We start from the raw sequence: 14,157 nt of genomic DNA, 5'->3' as shown, positions 1-14,157 counted from the left end.
GTGGAGCATGTGTAGTTGGAGTGACATGGGACCCCCTGATGCATATAAATAGGACTCGGACAGGTGATACATACATAAGCATCCTGTCTGATCACATGCATCCACTCATGTCCATTGTGCATTCCAACAGACTTGGGGAAATTCCAGCAGGACATTGCAACACCTCACATGTCCAGAACTGCTACAGAGTGGCTCCAGGAACACTCTTCTTACTTTAAATACTTCCGCTGCCCGCCAAACTCTACAGACATGAACATTTTTGAGCACATGTGGGATGCCTTGCAACATGTTGTTCCAAAGAGTCTCCCTCCCCTCGTACACTTACGAGTTTATGGACACCCGTGCAGGGTTCATGGTGTCAGTTCCCTCTAGCACTATTTCAGAGATCAGTTGAGCCCATGCCACATCATGTTGCAGCACTTCTGCGTGGTTGCGGGGCCCCGACATGATATTAGGCAGTTTCTTTAGTTCTTCAGTGTAAAGTAGAAGGCCGGCCGCTACGGCCGAGCAGTCCTAGGTGCTTCAGTCCGGAACCGCGCTGCTGCTAGGGTCACTGGTTCGAATCCTACCTCAGGCATAGATTTGTGTGATGTCCTTAGGTTAAGTGGGATTAAGTAGTTCTAAGTCTAGGGGACTGATGACCTCAGATGTTGAGTCCCATAGTGCTTAGAGCCATTTTGTAAAACAGATGACTTAAAGAGGTGGTTTATTGTTGCTGTTGGTGTACCTTCTGGGGACAGATACATAGTCCTGTTTAGTATTTCATTAACAATTTTCTGAGTGGGTAGAATTGTGTCTTTGTCGTTGTTTGAAGTACATTCATTTGAAACTACCAAAATTTGTTGCATAATTTGTGAACCTTCTTTGTCTCCCATTGACATACTGGTTCAATTGTTTGAAAATTTTATTCATTACCATTCCTCAGCTGTCCTTCAGGAATGGTCATGCTTTCTCAGTCTATTAGTTTGAATAATCATATTGTAGTACACTGTGGTCACATACCTTTTATTTTAATTTTAGATTTTACTTCATAAATATTTTACAGTAAAGTTATCCACATAACATGTAATTATGTTCTCATGCTGTGTTTTTCAAGAAAGTAATGATGAAGTTGTGTAAAGAAAATTGCTCTGTAGTTTGCTAATTTTGGTCTTTTTGTTTCTGTAGGTGGCTTCTCTCAGTTTCGCTCTTGCTACCCGGAATGGTGTGACAGTTGTAGTGAGCTGGCAGGTGATGTGAGCACTGGCCCAGGTGCCGAGTCTGTTGCTGTGCCTCTCATGGGGCTCCGCAGCCTACGGATTTCACCAGCATTGCAGACCTGCAAGGTTTGGATTACTTAATTATAAATATCAGCAAGTAATTTCTGAAAGTAGATGGGAATTATTCACAAGAAATGATAAATAAATGTATAATGTACAAGAAACAGGATATAATCACTTGCATGTACAGAAACCATGGGTGGTGCAGATGTACACTTACAGATTCTATAAGCTCACTGACTTTTGTGGTTCTATTATTTCTGTTTTCTGTACTAAAACTGGAAGGTGGAAAGGGAGGCACATGAAAATAGACAACAGCTCTCCTGCCATTCAGAACAACCATAGGTTTCTGTAGGCTCCTTTTACGGGAAGGAAAAAGGGATGTTGAAAGGGGAGGGGGAGGGACAGGTAGCTCAGTTGAAACTTCCTGGCAGATTAAAACTGTGTGCCAGACTGAGACTCAAACTCGGGACCTTTGCCTTTTGTGGGCGAGTGCTCTACCGACTGAGCTACCCAAGCATGACTCTCACCCCGTCCTCACAGCTTTGCTTCTGCGAGTACCTCGTCTCCTACCTTCCAAACTTTACAGAAGCTCTCCTGCGAACCGTGCAGGACTAGCACTCCTGAAACAAAGGATATTGCAGAGACATGGCTTAGCCACAGCCTAGGGGCATCTTCCCCAAACCAAAAAATCTCTATCTCCTCCTAGAGGAAATCTGTTGGTCTAACGAGTAAAAGTGTTGCGCTCTGTTTGTGTCAACAGTACTGAGAGTTGCCTCTCCTGAAGGTAAGCACTCATTAGCATGTCAGTCGAGTCATGATTTTAACATTTTGAAATTGACTTTCTTTTTTCACAGAATGTTATTTAATGCACTTTGAAAACGTATTTAGTAATTTAGGAAAAATTAGAGAACTGAGAAAGAGGAATCCATAATTACTTCCTATGTCTTCAACAAGAATGTTATATGGAAGAGAGATGCAAGGTGAAAAGTCTTCTGACTGGCAGTGCAATACTGCTTTTGCACTATTTGTTGGTGAGTCTCATTTTAGGTCAGTGTCCTTCATCCAGTTTTCTCTGTGGTAATCTCTATTGAAGAAATGAGATTCTCTGTGATTCTGATACTCCAACTGCAGCTGCCATGAAATTTCTCTTGGACTCAAAACATCTCTCGACCACAAATTTCTTTAGTTGTGCAAAAAAGATGGAAATATATGCGGATGGCATGCCAGACCTGGCAAAATGTTTGTTTTCCCATTGTTGAAGCACTTTCCATTGCCATGATGGAAGATAAAAAAAATTGCAAAGCAGGATTCTTCTCAATGTAATTCTCATGTAGTTGATCTAAAAGACTAGTGCAGTACTTGCCAGTCCTTGTTTTGCCCATTGCAAGGTAATTAACTAGAAGAATGCTTCAAAACACAAAAAACACCTTTCTCACATATTAAATGTGCTTCTCCTTTTCTCTATAGTTTACTGCCTACCATTTTTGCTTTAGTTGCAGTTTGTTTTGTAGTGAGAAGCAGTTGACCTACAAAACAAGATAACCAAGTGGCGCTCAGAACTAGTTATTCTTTTTGAAATGGTCCAAGCATTGCAGAGAGGTTTTTTTTGTGCATTTGTGTTTTACTATAAGTCAGCAAATTCATCACTGATCTTGAACAAAGCTCTCTCATATTGAGTTCTCTCCATCACTCTCCTGAAATGTCTCTGAAATCCTCAATCATTGGCCATCCTTTACCATATTGCATCTTTTCTTGATGTTTTCCTTGTGGTTGTGTTTTCAGGTCTCTTTAAGGTACAACTACACTCATCTTAATTGTTCAAAGTCAGAGAACATACTCTGTACAAAAATTCACCAGCTTTGTATGAATTTCTGTTTGCTGTAAACCATACAAATGATTCCATATGGTTTCGGTATTTCAATAGATCCAATTTAAAAAAATTCACAACTCTACTGTATAAACCCAAGACTTCTCACATATGATCAGTAGACACTATGAGTTGAATTTCACTTCATCTTCATTAAGAGTGTGTAATTTACAGCACTTTTTATCACTTTGATCACGCAGGTGTAATGAAGGACCAGAGTTAAGGGAAAGCAGAATAATGGAAGCTCTGGTTATGAAACTAGAAAATCAACTTCTGACGGCTATATTGTGGAATGTTCTAAAAAAAATCCCCATTCTCATTATTAAAAATTAGTTGTTGCTAATATTCTGCCATCCATGAAAATCTCTCTGCTTGAAGGATATGAAACTTATATTGTAGTCCTCATATAATCAGAATTCTTGCTAGACCCATGCAGCATTCACTTTATATTTGTCACAGTGCAATAGATAATGGAAGAATGAACAACACATCAATACCATTGTGACTTTGTTAACTACAGTATTGGGTATCATTATTTTTTCCACAATATAACACACAGAAATTTGTTTACTGTTTAGCCTCTCAGCTGGCTTAAGAATATTTATTTCTGTGTTTCAGTGTATAAAGATGACTTTTATTTCTTGTTTCAGAGGCAGCACCATCATTTGGGTTCTTCATGTGGTAGTTCATCTTCTGCTGCTACAAGTAGCACAGACTCTTCAGATTCAGATGACCGCTGTGATTCATCCTTGGGTCTAGAAGAAGATCGGGACTTCCCTGTTGAGATAGTTCCACACTTATTTCTGGGCAATGCATCAAATTCAGAGGACAGGGAGTCACTAAACAGGCACAGCATACAGGTACACTAAAGTGAAATTCAAATTAGGCACTTGATTTATGTATGAGTAGAAAAGTCATGACTTCATGTAAGAATAAGGTCACTGTGGTTTTAAAATTCACACCGCATGTGGCTGTTGCCCTATGTTAGGTGCTATTCAAAGAACATAATGAATGTGATTAATGACAAAACGATGAAAGATTTTAGAGGAATCTTAAGAAAAATAAAGACTGCGATGAAGTATACAGTGAGCTTAATGCCAGCTCATAATTAATCCTCTGACTTAATAAGTTGGTATACCATTTTGGAAGCACTTTCCTCAGTACAGTGCTATAAGTCTTCGTGAAAATCTTGGATGATTAAAGGTATCTAAATATCTGTTGAAAGGAAAGGGACTTTACAAAATAGTCTGAAAAAATAAGGATCCAGAAGTTATTTAATCACACAAACACTTCTGTAAAATATTTAAAAACTCTCAGAAAAATTAAGGAGTATGCACATTTTTCAAAAATTTACATAAGAGATGGTAAAACTAAATGAGAATGGAACATTGTTAAAAGACAGACAAACAAGTAAGCCACACAATATGACTCTGTTTCAATTAAAGTGGTCCATGTGTAGCAGGTGTTTATATAATTATATCCAAAACATTTCAGAAAATTGGTTTAAGGATTTCAAAAGAGGTAGCAAATCAACACACTGAAGAAGCAACATGAGAGACATAAAGTGACATGAAAATCTCTTGGACAACTACATATGAAATAACAAAAATCGTCATGACCCTTGAAAGTTAAATTTGTATGGAGTTGATGAAATCTGCAACCAGACTCAAGTGTGGCCCTATAATACGTAATGTTCTTAGTTGTGTGTAAGACATAATTAATTTTGAGTGTATTACCAGGCACATCAAAGTATGCCACTTTTGGCCCCCCTAAGAAATGTGACTTAACAGGTTAGTTTGTTAATTACTTGCTTACCCATTCTGTAGAACATATGAATGGTTCTTTTATTGAAATAATGTGGAATGAATCAGTTTACAGCACATGCATACGTGATTAGTGTTGACATTAATGAACACATTATTTTGTAGTCCTGATTGTGCAACTACACTTAAACAAGTTGTTTTTTAAGATGCATCTATTTTTAAATAGGAATTTGTCCATGGAATAGGTATTGTCCAGGAGAAATTATTTAGGTTATTAATAATGGATAATAAAGGCAATTTTTTTCTAGTGTTGTAGGTATGGATGTCTCAGTTCTTCTCAAATTTTGATGGATCATTTATGAAATTCCGCAAGTGAATATATGTATTGTAATGACACAGTTAAAATGGCTAGGTCCTTGAAATACCTACATGATGACCACAGGTTAACACCACATATTATTCATAGGGCTCACTTTTGTGCAATCAATACTTTCTAAGTGATGAGGTACCTAAGAAAATTATTACATAGGACAATATTGAGTGAAAACATACAAAATGTGTCAGTAGAGTAATACATTTGTTTCCAAGACTAGCAATTACACAAAAAGCAAATGTGGCTAAACTTAATTGTTTGAGAAGCTTTGTAATATGCTCCTTTCATTTCTATCCATCACTATATATACTCAAAAATTTGAAGCATTTTACCTTATTTACTGACATCTATTCATGTGCTGCATTGGCAGCATGTCAGTAACAGCTGGCAAGTATCATTCGTTACACAATTTCCCAAACATTCTGTGAGGGCAATGTTCTGAAGAGTTGTCACCCACCAGTGTAATAATGGGTTACTTTGTCAGACACAGCAACAAAGCAAGAAATGACCATTATAATAAAATAAGACAAATTGGAGCGTGCTGAAAGATTTAGGGGTTAATTTTTCTCACATTATTCCATGGTAAAATTGCTGAGAAATAGTCTGAAAGTGGTTCCATGTACCCTCAGCCAATTACTTGAGTGTGAATTGCAGAATAATCATACAAGAGATAGATTGCTACTCACCGTAAAGATGATATATTGAGATGTAGACAGGCACAATGAAAATTCTGTACACATTGAGCTTTTTATGAAAGGCCTTTTCAGAAAGGAAAGAACACACACATTCAGTCAAGCAAGAATTCCTCGTGCACACGATTGCCCTCTCTAACCACTTAGGAGCGGTCAGAGGTAGCACTTATTTGTGCATGAGGCATGCTTGCTTGTGAGAATATGTGTGGTTTTCCCTTTCTGAAGAAGGCTTTGGCCAAAAGCTGAATGTGTAACAGTATTTTCATTGTGCCTGCCTCCAACTCGATGTGTCATCTTTGCAGTGAGCAGTAATCTATCGTTTCCACCATATTGTTGATATTCTGATGTGAACTTCCCATTGTTAGAGTCATCACATAGAATTACTAAAGAATAACTCTACTGAGGCAGCTGTTAGTACTTTACTAAGTGCATTAATTATTTTATTTTATTTTATTTTTTAATGATGATGTCAACAGTAGGGATCTTCTGATGATTAATGAAGGCATTAGGTTGTGTCAGTCATATTATCATGTTAGAGAAGTTAATTTTTTTGTGTAATTCGTTTCATCTTAGTCTAGTTTTGTTCCTATTTAAGAAGTAGTGCAGAAAATTGTACCATGGTGTGTTAAAGTAATGTGGGAGAAATCTAGCTTGACAAAAGATCTATTCTGAAAACTAGCAAGTTTTCTTTGTCTTTTGTGTGTTCCTGTCAATAACTCAACACTTCTGCTATTTGGCGAGTGGCCTTCCTTACTCCCAAATTATTTACATTCTTGTCTTTGTCTTCATTGCTTCACAACCCTTAAATTTTGGTAGGAATTTCATTTGCGCTACCTGTATATTTGATAGTTCCTTTAAAAAAAGATCCAGGCTTCCTATCCATACAATACTGTGGGCACTACCTCTTGCCATGTGGAATTCAGCAGTATGTTTTATCTGATCTTATTTGTGAAATCTTTATTTTGTTTTTGTAGCTTGTCACATACTAGGTGAGGGTGACATCTATGGTATTGATCAACCATCATTGCAAATCTTTGTTCACATTTTATGCACTGCCTTGCAACTTATTACTTCCAGTTTTTGTTTTGAAATTTTGATATATTTCTTTCACACTATATTCTGTAGGTGGATTGCCATTTGGAGGTAGTCATCATTTTAATAAATAATACTTTGATCACCAGCATGGGATTGATATCTCTGATATATTGGTTCTGAATATGGTGCCTTGTCTTAAATTACATTTACATCCCTGTAGTAATAAAATACTGTGGTTGACCCAGTGCCTTGCCAACTCTCAATATTCCCCAACTGGTTGCTCATTATCATCTAAAAATTTTATATGGTCAGTGAATTTTCGATTGGATCTCAAAAGGGCCACTCAGCCTGTGTGCATGTCAGTGAGAATTGTAGAGTACATTATCTTTAAAAAACCTTTTCATTTTTTAAATCGTATGAGAAGTAAGACTGGTGAAAAGTAATTGACATCATCTTATACAGAAGTCTTATAGTGGCATATTTTAATCTGTGTGAGAAAATCCCTTGCATTAAATATATATGACACATGTGGCTAAGAACATTACTTATTACAGAATCACTTTTTAGTGTCTTATTTGAGTTACTAACAACTCCATATTAATTTTTTTGTTTGAAGTTAATAGTTTTCTGTGCTTCACAAGTGATGAAAGAGAGTTTTCTATTTCACTTTCCCCATTGTCACTTCTTTTGTCCACTGGTTTACTTTCTCTTCGTAACTAGTTACATCAGTTTTCTCACCTACTGTATGGAAAACAGTTCATATTTATCAGGTATGTTTATAACAACTTTGTCAGTGTTCCCATTCCCTTTAATAGAAATTGTCATTGGCTATGGCTACTGCCCCTGTCTCACTTTGAACAATATTCCATACTGATTTTAATTTATAGTTTTAGCTGTCAATTTATATTGTGTATGTACTCGTGACTGTTCTGCAAATGATCCTCATATGTTACAGTGCTGTTCATAATACGAAAGAACATTGCTGCCCGCTAAAACTGCAACAACAGCAAGGATAGCAAATAACTTGCGGCACTGAGTATGACCCTCCTGAATCCATCAATTTCATATTTGCATAACAGTCATGGAATCCCAACCAATGTCAGCAATGACAGCACTGGAATGTAAACCACTGTCTCAGGAGCTACAATACTTCTGCTGTCAAATTTGTACGTATGCGGGTAAATAAATCTCCTTCTGAAATGAGGCATAACGTGATCTTTCCACAATCAGCCAACATTCAACTGCAGTTTCTGAGTAAAAACTTCAGTGTAATCCTTTGTTATGTACAGAATGTACATGGAGTTACCCCCATGTAATTTGTGTGGTTGTACTGAAATTCTGATAATTTGCATGTCTGAACATGTAGCACTTTGTTGCGTGCCACCTTGATGGTGCTGAAATTTTAATGGCCAGCAGTGCAGTTGTGGATCGGAGTCACATTCACCAAACTCCAGAAGACAATTGGTGATACTCCTGATACTGTGTTATCATGAAACACATCTGTTAATAGTTTAAAGCACTTTCAGGGAGATTATTTGATTTTATAAGGAATTTTAAATTGATGTATTGCTTTTTACTTACTTCTATGTAAATGGTAATTGCAGCATGATTATACAAAAACTTTTGAAGAATAAACTTAAGCTATTAAAAATACAAATTGGTGAGGGATGGATTCCAGTGACAAATATATTGCAATAGCAACCTAGTATTGAGGCTAATGGGTTTGTAGTCGTATTGTTTATTTTTACATCTTTTATTTTACAGAGTAATATCATAGACTACCACCACATTTTACAACTGCTGCCAAGAGTCTTTTTCCATTCATTGTTGGCATTGCTTCAGTATGGTTTTTGTTACTGTCAGTAACTATTAGTGCCTATCAAGATTACATCAAAGGTCTCTCTGACACAACTATACGCTGTGCTGCATGTGTGCTTAGCTCCATAGACCTCAAGGGGGTGGAACACCTAACAAGGGATTTAGGTTGAATGATAATATTTGCAAAGATTTTAATTGTTGTTATTTTTCAACCCAAAGACTGGTTTGATGCAGTTTTCCATGTTACTCCATCCTGTGCAAGCATCTTCATCTCTGTCAAACTACTGTACCTCCATTCACTTGAACCTGCTTACTATATTCAAACTTTAGTCCCCCTATATAATTTTTAATCCCCACATTACCTGCATTAGCAAACTGAAAATTCCTTGACCCATCAGGATGTGTCCTATCAAAAAAAATCCCTTCTTTCAGTCAAGTCATGCCATAAATTTTCTTCCCCTCCCCCGACCCCCATTATATTCAGTACTTCATTTTTTATTCGCTCTACCTATTTAACCTTCAGCATTCTTCTGCAGCCCTGTATTCCAGAATCTCTAGTACCTTCTTATCTAAACTGCTCATTGTCCACGTTTCACTTCCATACTTGTCTATACTTCAAACAAATACTGTCATAAAAGGCTTCCTAACACTTACAGATGCTAACAAATTCCTCGTTTTCAGGTACTTTTAGTTTCTCATTTCCTAATTCCATCACCTGGTTTAATTGGATGACACTCCATTACCCATAATTATTTTCATTGATGTTCATGCTATAATATCTTTTTCAAGGTGTATCCATTCCATCCGAATGGTCATCAGAATCCTTTGTGGCAGAATGACAATGTCACTGGGAAACTTTAAAGTTTTTATTTTTTCTCCATGTACTTAAATTCCCTTTCCAATTTTCTCTTTGTTTTCATTTACTGTGTGCCCAGTGTGCAGATTGAATAACACCGGACATAGGCTACTATCCTATCTTCCTCTCTTCACAGCTACTACCACCATTTTGCATCCGTAGACTCTTATAACTGCCATCTGGTTCCTGTGAAAACTGTAAATAACCTTTTGTTCACTGTATTTATTTTATCCCTGGTGCCTTCAAGATTTATAAAATTGTAGTCCAGTCAACAATATCAAAAGCTTTGTCTGATTCTAAAAATGGTGTACTTGTGGGTTTTGCCTTTCTTGAGCCTGTGTTCTAAGTGAAGTCCTAAGATCCGTACAGCATTGTGTGTTACTGTATTTCTCCAAAATTCAATTGATCTTCCCTGAAGCCAGCTTCAGCAACTTTTTCCATTCTGTTCTAAATAATTTATGCCAATATTTTGCAACCATGACTTCTTAAACTGATGGTTCAGTAGTATTCACTCCTGTCAGCAGCAGCCTTCTTTGGACTTGGTGCTCATTAGATTAAGAGTTTTGGTCTGATCAAGTCTGAGGGGTATCTCACCTGTCCCATATGCCGTGCATACCGGATGGAATAATTTTGTCATGGCTGGCTTTCCCCATGATTTCATTAATTCTCAGAGAATCTCTTCTATTCCAGTGGCCTTTTTTCCACTTTTGTCTTTCAGTTCTTTGTCAAATCTTTCTCATAATACCATCTACATCAATACTCTGAAAATCACATTTAAGTGCCTGGCAGAGGGTTCATCGAACTACCTTCACAAATATCTATTATTCCAATCTCGTATAGTGCGCGGAAGGAACAAACACCTGTCTCTTTCCGTATGAGCTCTGATTTCCCTTATGTTATCGTGGTGATTGTTTCTCCCTATGTAGGTCTGTGTCAACAAAATCTTTTTGCATTCAGAGGAGATTGTTGGTGATTGGAATTTCGTGAGAAGAGAGTCCATTGCCATGAAAAAGTTTTTCTCTTAATGATGTCCAGCCCAAATTGTGTATCATTTCAGTAACACTGTCTCCCATATTTTGCGATAATACATAACATGCTGCCCTTCTTTGAACTTTTTCGATGTACTCTGTCAGTCCTATCTGGTAAGGATCCCACACCACACAGCAGTATTCTAAAAGAGGACGGACAAGCGTAGTGTAGTCAGTCTCCTTAATAGATCTGTTACATTTTCTAAGTGTTCTGCCAATAAAATGCAGTCTTTGGTTAGCCTTCCCCACAACATTTCCTGTGTGTTCTTTCCAATTTAATCTGTTTCATATCAGCGCACACTCCGCTGCAGAGTGAAAATCTCATTCTGGAAACATCCCCCAGGCTGTGGCTAAGCCATGTCTCCACAGTATCCTTTCTTTCAGGCGTTATAGTTCTGCAAGGTTCGCAGGAGAGCTTCTGTAAAGTTTGGAAGGTAGGAGACGAGATACTGGCAGAAGTAAAGCTGTGAGGACCGGGCGTGAGTCGTGCTTAGGTAGCTCAGATGGTAGAGCACTTGCCCGCGAAAGGCAAAGGTCCCGAGTTCGAGTCTCGGTCGGGCACACAGTTTTAATCTGCCAGGAAGTTTGATTTAAGTTGCTTCACTACTCCGAGATTACCTGCTTCTATGTTACTCACATTGGCAGCTGTTCTTTATTCGAATTCTGGTATATTTACTTTGTCTTCTTTGGTGAAGGCATTTCGGAAGGCTGTGTTTTGTAACTCTGCTTTGGCAACACTATCTTCAATAGTATCTTCATTGCTATTGCACAGAGGTTGGTAGATACTCAAAAGAAAGATAGTGTACAACTCATGAGAACCTACTTAAAAAGTTTTAAGAACTAACTTGTAGGGCACAAAGTATAAATATTCTTCAGCCCATTTGTGTGTTGATTCCATAGTTATTTGGCAGATAAAATTGAGCAAATAACCTTGTACACAGGCATTGAAGTATTCATGCTTCCCATGCTCCACCTGTGAATGGACTGGGCATGTAGGGTATTAAATACCCTCTGCCACAGTCTTTATAGGGGTTTTAGGCGTATGTTTAGAAATGTAGATAGTACACAAACAAGACCTGGACAAAATAATATGGATCGACACTTCATTTCTAAACATTTAGTTTGGCTTACCTATAATACATAGATTTTACTTTTTGTGTTTCCCTTTAACAAAATATTTCTGAACTGTTCTGTTATTTTTGTGGTGGCATGCTCATATTGGACAGCTCAGGCATGTAACTCAACAATCACCAGTCTAAGATGTGTGGAGCACTATAATTTTAATTGTCTTGATCGCAATATAATGTAACTACAGCTAATCAAGTCAATGAAGGAAAATTAGGAGAAAAACTTCATGCAGCCACAAATTTTTGCTCAGTGGTAGGGGAGAGTGCCAGAAACAATAAACTAAGAATCATGACAGGTGGGTTGTTAACACTGGGAGGGGCTGGTTGAAAGGTCTCTCTTCTGTTTTTCTGGAATAACTCAAAAACCACAGCTTCTAGCAAAAAATATTTCCTAGTACATTTTTTCTGTAGGACTAATAGTTTCTATGTTGCAAGGGATGGAAAAACCACAGATTATTAAAAATATTGTTAATCTTTAAATGAAGTGGGTTAAAAACAAACATTAAATGTCTAGATCACATCTAAGTGTGTTACAGTTGTATTACGGGAGACATTGTGCCCTAGAGGTGTAGCATTGTGCACACGGTGAGGGGGCGATATGTGGGATAGAAGTGCGATGGATTATATTCATGCCCTTCGTTCCTTCATAGGTCTGCAGGCTGAAGATTGAGCAAGTGATATCCCACTCTATCTACCCACTACATCACATGTAGTAAATGCAGTCTGCAGCACACCTTATGAAACACTGTTGATATTGTCCACAGACATGCCCAGAGGGTGTGGTGGTTGTGAAAAGTAAAGTGCATAAACACTACAGCAAATTCATATATTATATTATATTAATGCAAGAAGCACTTTTGGACAGAATTTATGTAAATCAGTGCACACTGTTTTAGACTACCACAGGGGAATTAATTCTTAGTCATTTTGTATGGCAGCTGTAGTGTCTTCCAGGAAAGATGACTTCCTTCACATCAAGTGCTGCTAGATTTTCAGTTTGCAGACTGACTATACCTCCCCAGCATTTCCTGTCAGGTTATCATGAATGAACAGATCAAATAATTTCCCTGAGTATGTGTTATTTTCCGTTTATTAAATGGCTGCTTATTCCAGTTAAGTGAGTTTTTGTGTAAAACATGGTTCTATAAACAATGGTTGAGAAGAGTTCAATTTTTAAGTGTGATGTTGTAAGTGACCTATGTAGTATTGGTGGGAAAACAGTTTTATTGGTAAATGAGCAACCTTGCAGCTATCATTGACAGCATATTGTAAAGCTATGGAACTATATTGTTGTCACTTGGTGGTGAATTAATGAATGACCAGAAAGTTACTGCACTTCTCTCACCATTAATTGTGTTACTGATAGACTGCATAAATCTTCTCCATTCAGGAATTTATGGCACTTCTAGAGGGGGCTGCACTGAATGCAGACACTTACTAACATCCACAGTACATCTTACAAGATGGGTATGAATATCTTATCTTTAAACCAGCCCCTACCCAAATGCTCACACCCTTTGGTCAGTATTTTTATTATGTTACCCATGACACTCCTACACTGTGTAAAAATTTGAGACTACACTTTTTTTCCCAGTCGACCTTTTTTGGTCTTTGTTGATGGCACTAAACTATAGATAACATCAGTTATGGTTGACTAGCAACCATCTTCGTGCCATGTTCACTACACTATAGTTGGTAACTAACAAGGGAAACTCCCCATTGCACCCCCTCAGATTTAGTGATAAGAGGGCCCAGAGGACAGCCCATCAACAACTGAACACAGATCAAGCAGGAAAATAGGAAGAAGGTGTGCTGGGTTATGAAAAAAGGCAAAATAAAAACACTGAACAGCCCTAGAATGAGAAGTGCAATATTGGGCAGCTGGAAAGAAAAATGGCATCATGGGTAAGTGTTCGTGGTGTTGGACGGGATGGCCAAGCGGGTGTACCATTTTCGAACCTCTGTGCAATTTCTTTCGCGCCCCCCCGCCCCCTCCCCCCCCCCCCCCCCCCCCATTGTTCGCTTTATTCAATTTTCTGTCTGTGTCATGGTGTAACATCTGTTTGCAATAGCGAGATGTAAGATAGGGGCCTATAAAGACAGCTGATTCTGCACAACTTCTCAGTTAGCAGCCGAAAAGAAGTGGCTTTCGAATGTGAACCACAAACGTTTGATAACAACACAACAAGTGAACCGAATCCTCCACTGGAAAACACATCTGGGGTGTCATACATGGCATTGTGACAGTATGTGAGTCATGTGATAGGGATCTCTTATCAACCCATCTAACTTGTACGACTGGTAAGTGAGTGAGATACGCATCCTTGACTGATGGC

General features: G+C 37.9%; 1 protein-coding gene across 1 annotated transcript in view; it reads left to right on the top strand.

Moving 5' to 3' along the window:
- Window positions 1–14,157, top strand: part of LOC124556585 (dual specificity protein phosphatase Mpk3) — a 170,540-nt gene that overhangs the window by 143,862 nt on the left and 12,521 nt on the right. Inside the window, exons 2-3 of the mRNA XM_047130554.1 lie at window positions 1,168–1,325; window positions 3,780–3,989. Coding sequence (XP_046986510.1) covers window positions 1,168–1,325; window positions 3,780–3,989 — 368 coding nt within the window. The remainder of the gene's footprint in view (window positions 1–1,167; window positions 1,326–3,779; window positions 3,990–14,157) is intronic.

The sequence above is a fragment of the Schistocerca americana genome, chromosome X, assembly GCF_021461395.2.
Source record: "Schistocerca americana isolate TAMUIC-IGC-003095 chromosome X, iqSchAmer2.1, whole genome shotgun sequence".
NCBI lineage: Eukaryota > Metazoa > Arthropoda > Insecta > Orthoptera > Acrididae > Schistocerca > Schistocerca americana.
This window is presented reverse-complemented; position numbering and strand designations above follow the sequence as displayed.